Raw genomic sequence first — 17,924 nt, 5'->3', positions numbered from 1 at the left:
CCTGCCACCATACCCAGCTAATTTTTCTACTTTTAGCAGGGACAAGGTCTTGCTCTTACTCAGGCTGGTGTCAAACTCCTGGGCTCAAGCAATCTACTGGCCTTGGTCTCCCAGAGTGCTGGGATTACAGGTGTGAGCCACTGCACCTGGCCTCTGAGACATTCTGTTGGGGGGGGGGGGTTTGTTTTGTTTTGTTTTTGCAGTTTTAGGCCGGGGCAGGTTTGAACCCACCACTTCTGGCATGTGGGGCCAACGCCCTACTCCTTTGAGCCACAGGCGCCGCCCTCTAAAGCACTTCTTAAAGACACTGCAGGTGTCTGCCCAGCCTGCCCTGGGAGAGCCCGCAGGCTCTTCTTGTGCCCTGCAGTCTCCACAACTGAGTTAGAACCCAGCACACTTCAGGAGGGAGGGGCAGAGGCAAACTCAAACCAGGGAAGGTGAAGATTAGAAACCAACATTAATTTCAGGGTTCTTCCAATTTTTATTCATTAATTTAGGAAAAATACATGTTGGAATGGATTTTTAGGGTGTTTAGTGAATAGGTGGAAGATGTCGTTTTAAGTGGGTCCGAAGTTTGTGACACAGATCCTTGTTGCACAGATTCTGGATTTACGGTGCAGGTGTGAGGAGCTAGAAGTGACTTGTGAGCCTCAGTGCACTGGCCATTGGACACCAGGTGATGATCCCTAATGTGTTGGGTGTCATCTGTGCCCCAAGCTGTCCCTCAGGTACTGGGTCATCTAACATACTCATGCAATCCTATCACAAATTGGAAATGGCATGTGTGAACCTGGGCCTGATGAGGTGCTGAAGACACAAGTCCTTTGCATGTGCAGGCAGCTCATTCCCGTGTGCCTGTTCCTGACCCCATCAATCTGTCTATGGCCTCCAGGGGAAGTTCCCGAGAATGACAGAGGCCAGCTTGCAGATGGTGCTGCACAGTAGGCCGGCCTGCTCCATACAGGGATGGCAGTGGTGCTATATTTACAGTTCTGTAAGGACAGTGGGTAAAAGAAAAAACCTTCCAGGGGAGAGAATTCAAAGCTCATAACTCTATGTCCCCTTTGCTTGGAAGGAAGGAAATGTTTGATGTAAAAAGCTTCACCAGGGCGGTGCCTGTGGCTCAAAGGAATAGGTGGTAGGTTCAAACCCAGCCCTGGCCAAAAACTGCAAAAAAAAAAAAGGCTTCCCCAATTTCTGAGCAGTAACTAATGGTCTAGTCAAGAGCCCAAAAGCAGCAAGATTGGAGGTTTAATGTCAGGGTTGGGAGACCTGGATAGCTTCACCTTTCAGAAGGAGCCAAATTTGAGCATAACTGTTCTCGACTAAAAGGTCACCCCAGATCCCCACTTATAAGGGAAGGCTGTTAATAATTAAATGGACAAAGACCGTCTTCTCATGTGTGACAATTTCTTTCCCCCGGGACATCACTGCTTTCTCAACCAATTCATGCACAAAAGTGGCCATGACGGCAAAGATGGCAAGTGACAGATTTCACCCTCTTAGGCTTTCCATCGTCACAGCAGACCTGGCCCTGAGTGCACACAGCCATCAGGGCTGACCCCGGACCTGATACTGGCCATACTGTGGACCACCCAGTTGCAGACTCATTACATGGACCTCTTCCACAATGGAAAGGACAGTGATTTCTCCTCACTGAAATGAGCTTGCATTATGTCTGGGTTTGGAATTGAATTCTCTGCCTGTCATACCCTCATGGCACGCCATGCAATAATGCTTCTGACCACAAATTCACTTTGTGTGAGAGAGGAAAGGCAGTGGATGGTAGCCTGGCAATTTGATCCTGTCATCCAGAGCCAGTGATCTGTATTGAACTGTGACATGACTTATGGAAGACTTATTTTGACAGTAACTCAGAGACAATATGTCATAAGGTTGAGATATGGTCTTTTAAGATGGTTGATTGTTCTAAACCAGTGAACATGACGCTGTCTCTCTCACCGCCAGACTCAACAGGTGTGGAGGAAGGGGCAGTCTAACTCTGCACTATACCAGTGAGAGAGGAAGGCTGCATACCTGAGACAGGTGGCCATGATGGGATAACTTCCTTTGGAAGGGGGATATGTGATGTTTTGATTGGATGAGGGATGGTCCCATTAAAGCTGAAACTTCTCTTAAAAACAGAAAATAATTCCAGAATTATAGTATGTGTACATGTTGAGCCAGACAAGGGCAATGCAATAGTCTGGGAGTGTCGCCATGAGGTGAACAGGCCAAGTCAGTGGATTATGACACTGGCTACAGTGACTAGTTCTGGGGAAATACCAATGCTGCTGTATCAGGGGGGACAGACCAGGGTGGGGGCTATGCATGAAACTCAAGGGGTCCCCTCAGGAGCCTGGGTGGCCTCCTCCTCCTTCATTCCCCCCCTCCTCCGTCCTCTCTCCCCCACTCTCAGAGGTAGGAGTTAAAGGAAGACTGCAGCCACCATGCATACAGGCAGGACCTCATTAGTCTCAGTGCCCTCAGGAAGGCGGGACAGGATCATGGCTTTTATATCATGCCCCATCCATCCAACGTGCTGGCATGAACCTGGAATGGGAACTAGAAGTAGCAGCCTAAAGACACCCAGGGTCTCTTCTGTAGCCTCTCCCTGTACTTCCCTTGCCACATGTCCACAGTAGAACCTCTGTAAGTTAACCACCCAAGGGACAGTAACAAACTGGTCAACACACAGAGGTGGTCAACACAAGGAATTCCCATTGAGTATACGTGGTGCATGTCCAGTCTGTGAAAACTAGGTCAACTTAAGGAGGTAGTCATTGTGGGGAGGTGGTCAACTAGGGAGGTTCTACTGTATTTCCGTTTAGTTCACTGCTTCTCTCTCCTCTCCCTTTATTCATTCTGTTGTACATGGGGTGCATGATTATGGCCAACTTCACCCTTCAGCCCAAAGATTACAGACAAATGAGAAGGGATATGACTCAACTGGAGGAGGAATGGACGTGACTCAGAGATGCCAAGTCCAGGAACTGAGAGGCATTGGGACCATTCCCGTTGGAAAGGGGATGAGTGAAGATTTTATTGTACAAGAATAGCTACCTACCATCTTTTTTTTAAGTGAAAGTAGGGGACTTAGAGTATTAGAGATAATGAACAGCAAAAGAGGCTGTAATCGATTTAATATAACTTTGTTTTTTCTTTTGGCTCTCTACCATCTGAGGCCATCCCCAAATTGGAAATTTTGCTATTATGTGAGTCATGGTAGGGGATAAGACCAGCGAGTTCACGAATGCAGGATCTAAGATCTTGCAACTGGCTGTTCCTGTCCAGAACTTTCAATGTACAGCCAGGACACAAATAGGATCAGTTTAGAGTCTGTGCTCACAGTGGTGGTGGCAGTGGTCCTGTCCACAGTGAGGGACCAGCACTGGGGACCATTGCACCTAAACCAAGCAGCTTTCCAAGTACAACTGGGCCATGGCCCCAGGCCTCTGGCTTCCTCAGATCCACCCACTTTCAAGCCCTAAAGATTCTCCTAAGGACCCTGTGTGCCCCCTGATTGCTTTCCATTCATTTGATTCTCTGCTTAAGTAAATTCGAGTTGGACATTGTTTTTTGCAATCAAGAACCTGACTAGCGAGGCTGGGGCAGTGGCTAACACCTGTAATCTCAGCACTCAGGGAGGCTGAAGCAGATGGATCACCTGAGCTCAGGTGTTCGAGACCAGCCTGAGCAAGAGCAAGACTCCATCTCTAAAATAGCCAGGTGTTGTGGCAGGTGCCTGTAGTCCCAGCTACTCGACAGCCTGAGTGAGGCAAGAGGATCACTTGAGCCCAGAGTTTGAGGTTGCTGTGAGCTACGACACCATGGTACTCTACCAAGTGTGACAAGTGAGACTCTGTATTAAAAAAAAAAGAAGAAGAACCTGACTAGCCCTTCTCATCTGAGCTCTTTCCCTTATCTCTACTGGTGTCAGGTGGAGATGTGACTCCCAGCTTAGTAAGCTCTCCCTCATCCCTGGAAGGAAGTGGCTTTGAGGACTGAAGGTGACATAGGTCATCCACAACAATCTCCCCTTTATTAATAGTAATCACAGTTATGAGGTCTTGTCCATCAGAAAGCACAATTTCCACCACGTAGAACTACATACAAAGATGTAAAAATTACAACACGCACCAAAGCAGGTAAGCTCGACCTGTCACGCCTCTGGATGTGTCATCAATTTTGATCATCAGTGCTTTTGGAAGAACGTATGTATATAGACCCAGGCCAAGGTTGGCCTTTGGAGCCGTAAAGCATTCACAGAGCAGAAGATTCAGCCTTGGAAGCAGTTGATCATGTAAACTCAAGAGGGCAGGTGCTGACCCCAAACGCCTGAGCCCCTGGCTCTCGCGCTGCCCGCCTTCTCAGTGGAGCCCACTCAAAGTCCCACGTGCTCCTCTGACCAGTGAGGACCATTTGCCTTAGCTGTGTTGGAAGGAGGTCACATCACCCTGTTTGGGAGAAAAGCTACATGTACAAAGGAGGAGGGTGCCTTCTAGTCTGGTCCAAGTCATTCTTGAGGATCCTTTTGGGATGACAATTTGGCCAAAATTTACCTTAAAAGGGAAATGTAAAAATATCATTCTTCTCCTGCCCGTCTTCCTTTTCCATCCTAAGCCATCTGGCTAAACTCCAGCAAAGCCCAGGCAGCTCAGGAGCTTGTGGTCAGGTTACATCGAATGGTCAACAGGGAAGGACCCACTGCAGATTCCAAGTGTCTGCGATTCCCTTACGTGAACCTGAGTGGCTCCCTCCATCAGTACAGGAAGAGTCTGAGCTCTCGGAGTTTGCTGGTGTCCCTAAGTCTCTTAGAAATATAAAGGCTGTAAACTTACCAAAATAAATGCCTAGGGGATTTGGAAAGCACTTTGCTATTAGAGTCCACTGAGAGCGCAGGACATAGCTATCAAAGCCACACTATTGGCTCTTCACAGGGCTCACTGTGTGTTCACAGTTGTCTGAATCCCTTTAACTCGACAATGTCGATCTTTTCCTTAAGCAAAAAAGAAAGATTAGTTGATTTCCTTCCCTGTGTCACGCCCCCCTCCCATGCAGTATCTCCCCCCTGGGAGAGGTAGAGGAGGTGTGTTCTTCAGGCTGGCTCAGGCTTGGAAAGTGGGTTGCTTGGGTCATGATGTTCGGTTCTGGTGTTCTGGATGGTAGAGGATCAGTAGTGGAGAACAGGACGGGCGCACGAAAAATCTGCTGGCCACTCTGCTCTGAGTCCCTTAGCCAAAGTGCTCAGGAGGCTTGTCTCAGTAGCTTGCTTCTGTGGGTGAGGAGCCGGCATTGGGTCTAGTGAGGGAGACCGGAGGGACCGAAGCAGAGATTTCCCTGATCTTTATGTTCTCGAGAGTCCCACTGAACAAAGATTCCATTCAGTGGCAACATAAAAAGTTTTAATTCCACGACACCTTGAAATTCCAAAGAAAAGCAGTTATCTCCCTCAAAAGCAAGGTAAAGACTGTCATTTTATAATCAGAGTCAATCAGGATCATGAGATGAGGAGAGAAAGGAAAAGTGTTTTAATGTGAAGGAAAAGGCTTGTGGTCCCGCGGAAACCAGCCGCCACCGCCTCCTCATGCTGCCCTTCCCGGAGTCCGGAGCGTCTCAGTCCTAGCCCAGGCCGACGTCCAGTGACATCATCACCACGAAACCCAGGATGGAGGCCCAGGACGCCAGCTTCCCATTGCCACTAGGAAGGAAGGAAGGGCAGGAAGGAAAGAGAGACCTTAATGCCTCTTCCACAATGTCCATTTCCAATAGGAAACATACTACTATTAGTCGTGGTACCATTTATCGGGACTTACTATACGCCAGGCAGATAACTCACGTCATCCCAAACACCCACCTCACGGGGTCAGTATCATTATTATCCTCATTTTACTGGTAGGGAGGCTGAGGCATAGAGAAGTAACCTGCCCAAGGTCACTTACCCTAGCTCTGGAGTCCATGCTTGAATAATTTTTGAATAATTCTTAAATAATAATGCTTGAACAATTATTTCTTTTTTTTTTCTTTGAGACAGAGTCTCACTATGTCACCCTTGGTAGAGTGCCGTGGCATCACAGCTCACAGCAACCTCAAACTCTTGGGTTTAAGCAATTCTCTTGCCTCTGACTCTCAAGTAGCTGAGATTACAGGCACCCACCACACACCCAGCTATTTCTTTGTTGCAGCTGTCAGTGTTGTTTAGCTGGCCCGGCCTGGGTTCCAACCCACAAGCCCTGGCACCCTAAAACCTCTGAGCTACGAGTGCCAAGCCAGGTAATTATTTCTTAAAGATACTATCTAGTCTGACCTTATTATATTATTTTACCTGAGCCTCAGAATTATTGCATTATAAAAATTAAAATGAAACAAACCAAGCCGCCATCCCTCTGACACCCGGCTACAGGTAGACAATTGGAACATGCATACGTTCCCCTGGCTGACAGAGCGCTAGCTCATCTCTCCCCTTATCCCAGCCCCAGAAAAGTCTCAATAGAGAGACAATATACAAAGAGATAGTCTACTTCAATAGAGGGACAGGGGCAGGTGTGCATGACGCTAGTTGATATCCCTGGGCTCTTGCCCTTGACCTTCTGTTAGTTCCAGAGAGCACAGTTGAGGGACAGGTGGGCATGGTCTTGGGAAGGGGCAGGAAGGGGTTGGGATAAGGAAGTGAGAGCAAATGAAGAAAAAGCAGATCCCAAGGCCAGGACCTGGGTTGGGACCAGGACAGGAACAGGGAGGGGGAGCTCTCCAACCTGATCTGCGCTTCAGGGATGATGTCATCCATGACCACATAGACCATGGCGCCAGCCGCGAAGGCCAGTGCGTAGGGCAGGATGGGCTCAGCCAGCACCACGGCAAAGGCACCAAAGACCCCCGCTAGGGGCTCCACCATGCCACTCAGCTGCCCGTACCTACGGAGAGAACAGAGACGTGTCCCACTGCAGGAAGGGTCAGACAAACACCCCCGTGCCCAGACTCTCAGTGCAACGCTACGAGATGGATACATTCCCCATCTTATCTGAGCATGACAGTGAAAAGCTCGTCCCTGTCTCCCAGCCACCTCCTTCTCCCTCCTCAACTCCCTGGGAAACAGTTACAGGTTCTCTTTAGGCTTTTAACAGCATTATTGAGACACCATTCACATAGCATAGGACACACCCATTCAATGTATACAGTTCAGAGGTTTTTAGCATATTCATGAGGTTGTGCAAACATCACCACTATCTAATTCCAGAACATTTTCGTCACCTCCAAAAGAAACTTCATGCATTAGCAGCCTCCCCCCATTTCTCCCTCCTCCACCCCCCTGGGAAACACTCATCCACTTCTTTTTCTTTATGGATTTACCTCCTCTGGCTATTTCATATTAAAGGAACCCTATAATATGTATAATATGTGGTCCTTAGAATAATGTCTTCAGGTGTGTCTGTGCCGCCTCAAGGATCAGCACCTCAATCCTTCACTGTGTGTTACCCAGCTGTTCCCCAGTGAATACCTGTATTGAGTGACAGGACACTAATTAGGAATGATATGGGCATTTGCCAAGGACAGTTGCACCTGGCATGTTTGGGGGTTCAGGCCACAACTGTGCATACCCTGTTTGGAGGGGCTGTACTCATTTACCTCCCCTGAAGAGCTGGGCCTGCCTGGCCAGGTGCGTATCGAGAGCCTAGCTCCTCTACTCCTTGTCTTAGATTAAGGTGTGTTTTCTCCTTTTAAGAAATCCCTTTATTTGAGTGAGTGGGGGTGAGGGCGTCACTCAAAAATCAAATGGGCTCTGATGGAAAGAGCAGCACACATGAGGATGGAGAATTTTAGGAGCAGGAGATGCACCAGAACCTGAACCCCACTGGCAAAAGACCCCTGCCCGAGACAGACAAGGAGTCGGGGCACCCCTCTCACTGTGCCTTATGGTGGGTGTTTGGTGAGCTAAACTATCTCTGAGCCTCAGTTCTTCCATCTGTAAAATGGGGTGAGGGGTGTCTGCCCACCCAGCCTCCCCAGACAGCAGGAAGGTAAGGAGGGTGACTGGTGGGGACTGTGGATTTTACCTCCTGCTGCTTTGTCTTGGCCGGGAGCAGATTGGGGCATGGAGCAGACACTGGGAGCCACTGCTTCCTGACTCCCCAGGCTTTCATGCATGGGTGGGCAGAACGGGAAGCTCTTTGGTTTGTAAAATTCCTGGCTTGGTTTTGTTGCACCAAGAAAAAGTGGGTTTATGTCAAGCCCAGACTGGAGTGGGGGGAAAAATAGTTTCATCCCAGGTTCCGATGCTGACCACAGATGCCCACCTCCTTCCCTTCGTCTCCCCTGGTGCTGCATGAAATGCCAGTTCTGGTTTTCACGCATTAAAAAAATAATCTTTAAGGCCACCTTGCTTTGGCTCCTCCTAGATGCTCTTTTCCAGAGACTCCAACAATGGAGACAGAGATAATAAAGGGGGGAAATTAGTAAATAATGTGCAGCAACTTGAAAGTTACAGGGCCTGTAAAATGGGAGGCATTTAAATCTGTTATTAGCCGTGCTTTTAAATGCTCTTCCCATACATTCTAGAGTAGTGATTGTTTTAACAAGAAGTGTTCTGAGACTCAGAGTCCTGAGTGCAGGGCCAGAAAGTCTTATGCTACTCAGACTTCTAGTCCCAGGTGACTCAAACGGGCCATCTGATTCCCTTCCATGGCTGGGAGAAAAGGGGACTCATCGCTGACACTGAAAGGGGACAATTAAGGAACACACCAAAAAGCCCTTTGGGGAAGATGAGAATACTCGGTGTAGGTGCAAAGGTCATTGCCATCATCCCAGATGCTGTCAACATGGTCCTGGTCTTTTCACTTGGACAGGGAGTTAGGAGAGGACTTACTATAACGTCTCTTGGGGACGGGCAGCGGGAGTGCAAGTGTAAGGCTGGGCATCTGACATCTGGAGTGGACAGAACGTCTACTCTACTTTGCTACTTCTGATCCGAGGACGGAGAACCTAACACGGAATGGCCACGGCCATCCACAGAGGGCTCAGAGACAGGGAACACAGACGTCAGGCTGGGTCAGGAACAGGTTGCAGGTCAGGAGCTAAGATCACGTCTTGGGGTCTCCCCCAGCCTCAGAGGTATGGACTTCCTCCGGTTTTCAGTGTTCTACCTGAAGCCCCAGGCTCCAGATCAGAAGAGGCTGTTCTAGAAGGGGAGGATGCTCTGAGCACTTTGGCAGACCCGACTCCGCCCTCTGCAGCTGGAGCACTCACCAGAAGGCTCTCCAGGTGGAGAAGCCGGCCCCTCGCAAGGGGAGACTGACAGCCAGGCCCTCGGGGAAATTCTGGATTCCAATTCCAATGGCCAGATTCCTAAAAGACCAAGAAGACATGTGATGACCTCTGCCTGGAACTGTGAACCACGCAGGGCAAGGCCCTAGCCCAGAGCTGGGGCTCTCCTATGGTGCCAGGGAGCCAGCAGTGACCTGAGGCAGGAGGAAGAAGGAGAGAGGTCGAGGCACACAGGGGTTGTAGGAGGGAGGGACACAGGTCCTCCACCTGGCATCCTGCTTTGGCACAGCAGAGAACACTGTACAGCTGTCAGGGTGGCTGAGTTCTGCCACTTGGCTGCACAGCTTTGCACACACCATTCACTTTCTACACCTCCATTGCTTATATACAAATAGAGGATGACACCATCTACCATGAAGGGTTGTTGAGTGAACCAAATGACCCACTAATGCCATAAAGTTCCTAGCACAGGCGAGATGCTGAGTCCACTTGGATTTCTATTCTCTTATATTTTATCCAGAAGTAACTTTGGGAATAGGTCAAGGAAGTGGAGATGCAGACGCCAGCGGTGGCACAGATCTGGCTTGGGGCTTAGCTTCTCCGTGGACTCTCTGTGTGTGTCTGGCACGGTCCCTGTGCTCCTTTGAGCCCTGGTGGTGCTCACTGTGACCCTCTCGTGCCTGCAGGCCCCTGAGGGGCTATGCTGGTCGGAACTGTCTGAGAGCCTGCTCTGCACACAAGCCAAGTGGGGAGTGCAAAGGAAAGAACAAGCAGAGTGGGAGGAGGACAGATCCCTGACCCCGTGCCTGGCCTCAGTGTGGCTTACCATTTAGCAAGAAGAACCCTCATTGTGCCTGCTGCAAGTTATTGCAGGTCAGCTGAATGTCACCATGCAGGGGGCAGAGGCATGATCAGAGGGAACCAGGATCCATCTGAGTCAACAGGAAGGCCATCTTAGGGTGTCTCCGGGTCCAAGGAGCAGCCCCTCCACCAATGCCTATCTCATCAACAGAGATCTCCAGGGCATAAGAAGGTATCACTTGGTGAGTGATACCAGCATATGGCCTGAGGGGCTTGTGGGTAGAACAGAAAGAAAAGGGAAACTCCATGGGCTTTCAGGTCAACCGGCTCACGTCAGTGCACCTGCTGCCAGTGGAATCCACCTGTTAGCTCTGGGCAGAGACAAGGGACTCCTGCAGACCAGCAGCTGGGCCCATCCTATCCTCCCACCCTAGGGTGTCAGGACTGGACACATTCTCAGCCTTCAAGGTACCATCAGGCTAGCTCTGCCCAGGGCTCTCTATGCAGCCTCCAGCAAAGAACAGCAAGGATAATTGCTGTGTTTGATATCTAGCCTCCATTCTGATTGAGGGCTTGTACCACTCTCCATGTCTGCCTCTATCCCCAGCTCCTGCACCCAAGCTTCATCGAATCTCATGACTCCAGACTCCTCAGGAGGAGGGAGCCCCTGCCCTGGGCTTCTAGTCAAGGAGACTCTTAGGACTGACCCTTCCAGAATCTTGAACCTATAAACATTAAGCCGACATGTGGCTCATCCCATCTTGTCCCAGGGCCGGCAGTCCGGCCCTCCAACGGTCTGAGGGACAGTGAACTGGCCCCCTGTTTAAAAAGTTTGAGGAGCCCTGTTTTACACCCTTAGTTCACAGGAGCTGATATGCAGTAAGGACCCACTGAAGTCTGCCATGGGGCCGACATGAGTGTTACTGCCTTATTGTTGTGGTTTCATTGTGAGTTTAGGATAAAAGAGGTGAAAGAGAATGTAATTTAAGGCTTTCCACAAACTCATGGGTCCTCTTTCCAAGTCAGGGCTAAGAATACTGTCCACCCTGAACCAAAACTGCTCTGCAAAGCCCCACTTCAAACAGACCTGGCTTGGCTGTCCTGCTTGTGGCCCGTTGGGGCCTGAATTCCCATCAGCACTCAGGCACCTGCTCCTGTTGATATGCTAATGAGAATTTTACATCACTGTAAGAGAACTACTTTTGGTAAGAACCATGGCGTGACCTATGATCTTCCTAATACTGTGCTCCTGTCTGCTTGGGTCACACAGAAACTCCCAGGAGACGTGGACTCTCACTTCCCCTGTGCTGGGATCTTTTCTCCTGTCACCTCCAGGCTCCACTGAGCCCCAGTGAATGGCTAAAGACCGGACACTTCCCTGGGGACAGAGGAGGCAAGAGGATGGGGCACTTGGATGAGCCTGGGCTCTACTCTTTCCCTGCAGAGCCCCAGGGGTCACCACTGAGTGACCTTGAAGATTATGTGCCAGACAGTTGGGAGACAGCCTCACGCTTGTCTGAGAAGTGGCTCTTCTATGAAGTCACAGGCAGGGGCCGACACTATAGCATACACATTCTCCAAAAGAGGCCCGATCTGTCCCAGTCCAACAGGAGAGGAGGAGGGGGAGAAATTATAGGTAGGATAGAAAAAGAAACTGGGTTAGAGATTTTTAGGAAAAACAAAAGTGTTGTTCTGGTCCCTTGCTTTTTAAGTATGTGTGTGTGTGGTGGTGGTGGCCCTGCCTGGCCGTCTGTCTCCTTTTCCTCCCTAGCCGGTCTCCAGGGTCCAGAGTTCTTTCTCACCTCCCTGCCTCTGTTGCTCCGCCAGAGAGGGTGGTTAGTGCCTGCCTCTGGGAGCTGGGCTAATAAACTCACTTCTTCTCATTTCTTGGGCCCTGAGTTTAGGAATCCAAATCTAGCTTTGGAAGACATTGTTGCTCAAGTTGTAGGACCCTGACAAACAAGTTCTAACAGCTTTTGCTACCAGCTTCGTGTCTAAGCGGGGCCTGAGCTCCTACCCCAGAAGGAGGAGTCATTTCAAACATATTTCTGCTGGAGAAACAAATGTTAAGGATGACTTCTTGCCAACATTTCATGAGCCCCTACCCTGATGGCCCATAGCTCCCCACATGGTTGAGTAAACACAACCAGCTCTCTTGAGATTTTGCTAAGCCCGAGTCCATGGTTTCTTTCCAATGAGGAAGGCCAAGGCCCTTGTGGGGTGGGGACCGTGCTGGGTGGCTGGCTCACAGTCTGCTGCTGCCACCTGACTCTACAATCACAGGCAGGTACGTGACCTGCCCCCAGTGTAACCAGCACGTCAGGGGTGGAGCACCCGTCCAAAGTCCTTGCCATGATGAGGCACTGACTGCGGCCGTCTGCCAGGCGGGCACCAGAGACTCCTCCACATCCTGCCCAGGAGCCACCATCCTGATAAGCAGCACAGAAAACCCATTCTTCCACCCCGGGAGCCTTGCTACCTCTGCCCTGCCCCAGCTCTGGCATGGGGCGTCCAGCCCAACCAGGTGCCGCGCCCTCTGGGTCCTGCCAGGCCCTTTCGAGCAGGGTGTCGTCTTGCAGGTGATCCCCGGGCTGTCCCGCGCACTCTGTGCTCCCTGCCCCACGGCAAGGGCGGGGACCACAGCTCCGCTGCCCTTCCCACCTTCATACACGACCCTTCTACATGTGGCTCTCCTCAACACACAGGAGCACACACACACGCATGCATGACACCCGCACGTGAGTGCCTCTGGGATGGGAACCATGATGATGCCCCCTCATTTCGGCTCACTCAGACCTGGGGGGCTTCCGGGATGCAGGAATTTCAGTGCTGACCCTGGGGTAGTCTCAAGACAATGGTCACCCTCAGAAGCACTTGGAAGCAGGGTAGGTGGCTGAGGCAACCTGGGCTAAGAATTTTAACTTGCCACAGAGGATATATAAAGAATCCTGGAAGTTGAGCATATGTTTAAAAAGTACAATGCCCTGCCTAATACTTCCAGCGGTCTGAGGCCAGTTTTCCCCCCTTCTGGACTTTTATACGTCCCTCCCTGTAGGAAGACAGCTTCCCAGAGACCCTTCCCGCCCCATGGACGTCAGGTGAGTCTCCACGGGCTGCTCTCTCCAGCCCCGCCCTGAGTGTTACCCAGCAGCTGGCGAGGCACAGCAGGGGTGGGGAAGAGATTGTTTCCCTGCAACAGCAGGAGACACTTTGCTCTGCTCTTAGGCAGTGACACAAAGGAGCAATTCAGGCTGTCTCCTGTTAGGGGACAGGAGGCAGCAAGAAACCCCCAGGGGTGGAGAAACCTATGAGCAGGTCGGGAAAGCATTGGGCTCATTCACAAATGCTGAGTCCCAGAAAACAGAGGGGGCTGGGCCCATTGGTACGCCAAGGAGGTGCAGGCAGTAGTGGGGTGGATCCGCTCATACCCAGGCTGGCATCTCTGGGCTGGACGTCAGGGCAGGTTGTCCCTCTCATTCTTTGCCCTGGCAAAGGCATGCAGGCAGATGGCCAGGGTCTCTCTACTCTGCTAGGCAGGAAGGCCCGCCCTGCCCCTATCTTCAGAGACCACTAATCCTAAGAGGTGGGTGACAGGAAGAAAGACCCTCCTTGGTGGCCACTGCATCTGCTTTTTCTTAGAGACATGACTCAGCTTCCCTGCGGGGCTGACTTCTCATCTCCTGCTGGGAACCCCCCACCCTTCCTTTAAAAGCCGGGGCACAGGAGGTGGCCTGGCTCAGTGCCTTCATTGTTAAGGTAGAAGATGGAAGCATAGACGATTTCAGTGCTTTTAAAGGCAATGCGATGTGCAGTATCAAGCACATGGGGGTGGGACCCCCAGGAACAGCAGGGTGACTCAGGGAAAGCTCTGAGAAACTCCATCTCTGCTTCATCTGTAAAATGAGCACACAGCTTCCCCGCTGGAAGGGCTTTTGAGCAGATGGGAAACCATCAGGGCCTATCCCAGTGCAGAGCCCAGAGTGGGTGCCCTTTCCATGGCAGCTGCGGTGAAAGTTGCCCACAGACTGGCACTCAGGCTCCTGCTCCCGTCCAGCCTCACGCCAGTTTCTTCTACGAGTGGCTCCTCTGCTTTCTCAATCTTGCGACCTCCTGGGCAGAACCACATTCCTGCAACAGTGACTTGGCTGTCTGGGAGCCTGTCCCAGGAGTCACTCAGAATCTATCACTGAGCCCCAGGCATGTGGGAGAGCTCGCGCCTCCCAGGGAGAAGACATTAGGAAGAGCCCTGCCTGCAAGAAACCTGCCGTCTAGCAGAGGGTGAAAAGAGCGGCCTGCAAATCCCAACAGCACCGGCACAGCACGGCACTTGCCAAAGGCCCTACGAGAAGCACCAAGTGTAGAGGGCAGATGACTCGGGCAGAGAAAGACGACCCAGGAAACAAACCTTCATTAAAAAAGTGACGTTCAAGGGCGGCGCCTGTTGGTCAGGGAGTAGGGCACCGGCCCCATGTACCGAGGGTGGCGGGTTCAAACCTAGCCCCTGGCCAAACTGCAATCAAAAAATAGCCGGGCACTGTGGTGGGCGCCTGTAGTCCCAGCTACTTGGGAGGCTGAGGCAAGAGAATCACCTAAGCCTAAGAGCTGGAGGTTGCTGTGAGCTGTGATGCCACAGCACTCTACCGAGGGTTAATAAGTGAAACTGTCTCAAGAAAAAAAAAGTGACGTTCCAGATGGACTTGGGAGGATGGGGACAATTTTAATAAAGATAGGGTAATGCGTTTCATGCAGAGTAAGTGAGGACTTGAGGGGACCCGGCAGGGCGAGCTAGCTCTTCCTTTCCTTCCCCTTCCCCAGCTCAAAGCCAATGTACAGACAAACCAGAAACCGCACTGAGCTAAAATCTCTCCTCAGATGTCCATTGTCCTCTGTGAATCTTTCCCACCTTAGTCTGCTGCCTTTCTAGGGAAAATCTGAGGGTTAAACAGCCCAGCCCCACCTCAGGTGTCTTCCCAAGGCCAAAAGCATGATGTTCCACCCCGGGGGCCTCTGCCCCATCTTTGGGAGGCAGACCCCTGTGCTGAGAGAGTCATTTATCAGCCGTCTCCACTCACACCTTTGATTTAAAACACTCTCAGGCCCTGAGCATGGGAGAAGCTTCCGGGTTGTGTCAGCAGAGCACGTGCCAAGAGCCATGCAGACCCTCCGTAACCCATGGGGCTGAAACCACCTCAGGTCGCTCATTACCATGCCCATCAGAGGCAGCCTGGGCTCCTCTGCCTTTAAGAAAAATGACACTGCCATCACAGCCATTTATTGTTACTATGAGCCAGGCATGGCTGTGATCATTTCACATGTAGCGACACGCTGTGCTCCCTCAACCACCTCACGAACCTTTTCTGGCATTATTCCCATTTTGCAGATGAGGAAACTGATGCACAAGGAGGTAAGTGGCTGATCCCCAGGGCTACCCAGCAGGGAAGTGACAGAGCATGACCTCTTAATGGCTACTGCGTATGTGTCAGGTTGTCTGGGCCATGTGCAGACCCCTCAAACCATCAGAGAGGGAGAGATGGACACTGGGGCTCCAGTCCCCTTCTAGGCACTGTGAGTCTCTGGCCCACTCACCTGGTGAGCTGAGGTTCTGGCCGACAAGGACAGCAGACCAGGTGTTAACTGGAGGTTTCACGGAGTTGGAACATCTCACCCCCAGTAGGGTTTCTCAATCTCACCACTATTGACATTTTGAGCCTCAATTCTTTGTTGTGGGGTCCTGTCCAATGCATCATAGGATGCTAACAATAGCAACCTCTCTACTGTGACAGTCAAATTGTCTCCAGACACGGCCCAATGTCCCCTAGGGAACAAAACTATGTCGGTCGAGACCCACGGGCTTAGGGTGAGCAACAGTTCAGGGGAGCTTCTTCTTGTGCAAATACCTGAACAGATGCTGCTCAGACCAAGCACAGAGAAGTCTGACCTCACACATCTGAGAATTTCTAGGCTCAGTGGAGCTGAGTCTTCCAGGGAACTTGGCTGTGGCAAGGTGGATTCCCGGGCTGGATGTGAAAACAACACTTATGGATCCCCAAGCCTCAGCTCCCTTATGCAAAGCCAGGAATCGCCCTCCAACTGTGAGCTGGATGAGGACACCTTTCCCCTGTGTGCTCTGAGCAGGAGCCACCTGGAGTTGTGCTGGGGGACATGCCTGCTTGAGCCCCAACCACGGATTAGGGTTTAGTTCTGGGGTTGGAGGTGAGATGCCCTCAAGAAAGGTGGTGGGGAGAATTGTGGGTTCTCCGAAGAATTGGCAAGTGAGCAGATGGCACCCTGAGGCCTTGCTCTCAGGGCTGTGCTCTCTGCATGGCCAGCCATGAAAGGAGAAGGGCATATTCCTGACAAGCCCCACTTCACCCCAGCCCTCAGATCCTCCCCTGTGCGATGAGCATGTGTGATCTTGCGTGGCAGGCCCCTGCATACTGTTTTGATTGTTATCGTCCCACCGTGAAAGGCCTGATTGTTCAGGCCTGGAGATGACATCACCGGCTTCCCACCGGGGCAGCCTGTCGAGGTGTTTGATGAGCCTGCAGGTGGGAAGGGGCTGGGTGCTCCCTGCAGGGCCGCCCAGCCCTACCTGCTCTGTGGAGCTGGCTTAGCACGCAAGGGATCTTCCCCCACTCCTTGGGCGCAGCTCACGGAGCCTTATTGGCGCAGGCTGGAAAGATGAGGTGACCCATCCATTCCCTTAAAGTCTACCGCCCTCCTCCAAGGGGGTGGGGAAAAGTCCCAGGAAGTCAGGGCAGTGGCTGAGGGTGACTCAGGGCGCCACTGAGCACTTCTTCTTGCAGAAGTGAGAGAAGCCTCTCAGATCCCCTTGGGACCTCTGACTCCCGCAGGGATGCCCTGGGGACCTTCACCTGCTAAGCCTCCTGGCAGAGCACACCGACCCTGTGCACCAGCTGTGGTGAGGGTGCACAGCCAATAGCGATGTGGCTGGGTGGCCATCAGAGACACATCCTGGAAGCGCCATTCATGCATGGCTATTGATAAAGTCCCAAAGTGGGAACCGCACGAAGGCCCTTCACGACAGAGTGAATGACTGAGTCTGGTCCCACCCACATAGTGGGATGCCAGAGGGCAGTGAGAATGACAGGTCTCGAACCACACGCAACAGCCCGCAGGCGTGAAAGAAATTAGATGCACAGAATTTAGACGTACATAAAGGAGTACATACTGTGGGCTCCCAAATAGGTAAATAGGCAAAAATAAGCCTGGCCTTCTTATCTACCGATGGATAGGAGAGGCTGCCAACCACTGGCAGTCATGTTAGTTCTCCTAAGGTATCTGGAGTGTCGAAAAACAATGCCTTTGAGCAGAAACTGAGGACTCTGAAGGTAAGACTGCAGCTTCTGGGCAGGAGGAATACCTCTGGGAAAAGAGTAACTTCCCGCTGCCTTTTTAAAAACCTTTTATTGCAGTTGAGTCTATGAGCAGAAACGAGCATGTCAGTGCTCTGTGTGAACTCTCAGAAGCTGGACAAAGCCATGAAACTCACACCCAGATCAAGAAATGAAAGGCAGCCAGCACCCCAGGACCCCCGGACCTGGGCCCCTGCTGTACACTGCCCTCCCCAAGAGAATCGCTACATTCACTTCAAACAGCACAGCTTATTTGTACCTGTTTCTGAATATAAATTGTTCAGGCAGCAGTACAAGACCCCAGAACAGGACTGTCTGAGGCTGGGAATGATGGATGGGAGCCTTGTATCCTCACTTTCTGCAACCTTGGTGTGCGGCCAGTCTGCTCAGATCCTGAGTTTGGACCTTTGTTTTGGGGTATTTCCTCGGGATTTCTAAGTCTGTCCCCGAGCACCTCCTCTCATTCCGGCTTCTCTTTCACTGAGC

At 51.5% G+C, this 17,924-nt stretch overlaps 1 protein-coding gene across 2 annotated transcripts in view; it reads right to left on the bottom strand.

The window, feature by feature from the left end:
• Positions 1–4,023: 4,023 nt before the first annotated feature.
• Positions 4,024–17,924, bottom strand: part of SLC39A11 (solute carrier family 39 member 11) — a 355,367-nt gene continuing 341,466 nt past the window's right edge. For both annotated transcript variants that reach the window (XM_003786171.2, XM_023511186.1), the window contains exons 8-10: positions 9,244–9,342; positions 6,756–6,914; positions 4,024–5,701 (exon numbers count right to left, since the gene is read on the bottom strand). In XM_003786171.2, coding sequence (XP_003786219.1) covers positions 5,623–5,701; positions 6,756–6,914; positions 9,244–9,342 — 337 coding nt within the window. In that variant the 3' untranslated portion in view covers positions 4,024–5,622. The remainder of the gene's footprint in view (positions 5,702–6,755; positions 6,915–9,243; positions 9,343–17,924) is intronic.

The sequence above is a fragment of the Otolemur garnettii genome, unplaced genomic scaffold, assembly GCF_000181295.1.
Source record: "Otolemur garnettii isolate 467f Iridium unplaced genomic scaffold, OtoGar3 scaffold00018, whole genome shotgun sequence".
NCBI classification, from domain to species: Eukaryota; Metazoa; Chordata; class Mammalia; order Primates; family Galagidae; genus Otolemur; species Otolemur garnettii.
Note: the sequence above shows the minus strand (reverse complement) of the source record. Positions and strands in the feature narration are given on the sequence as shown.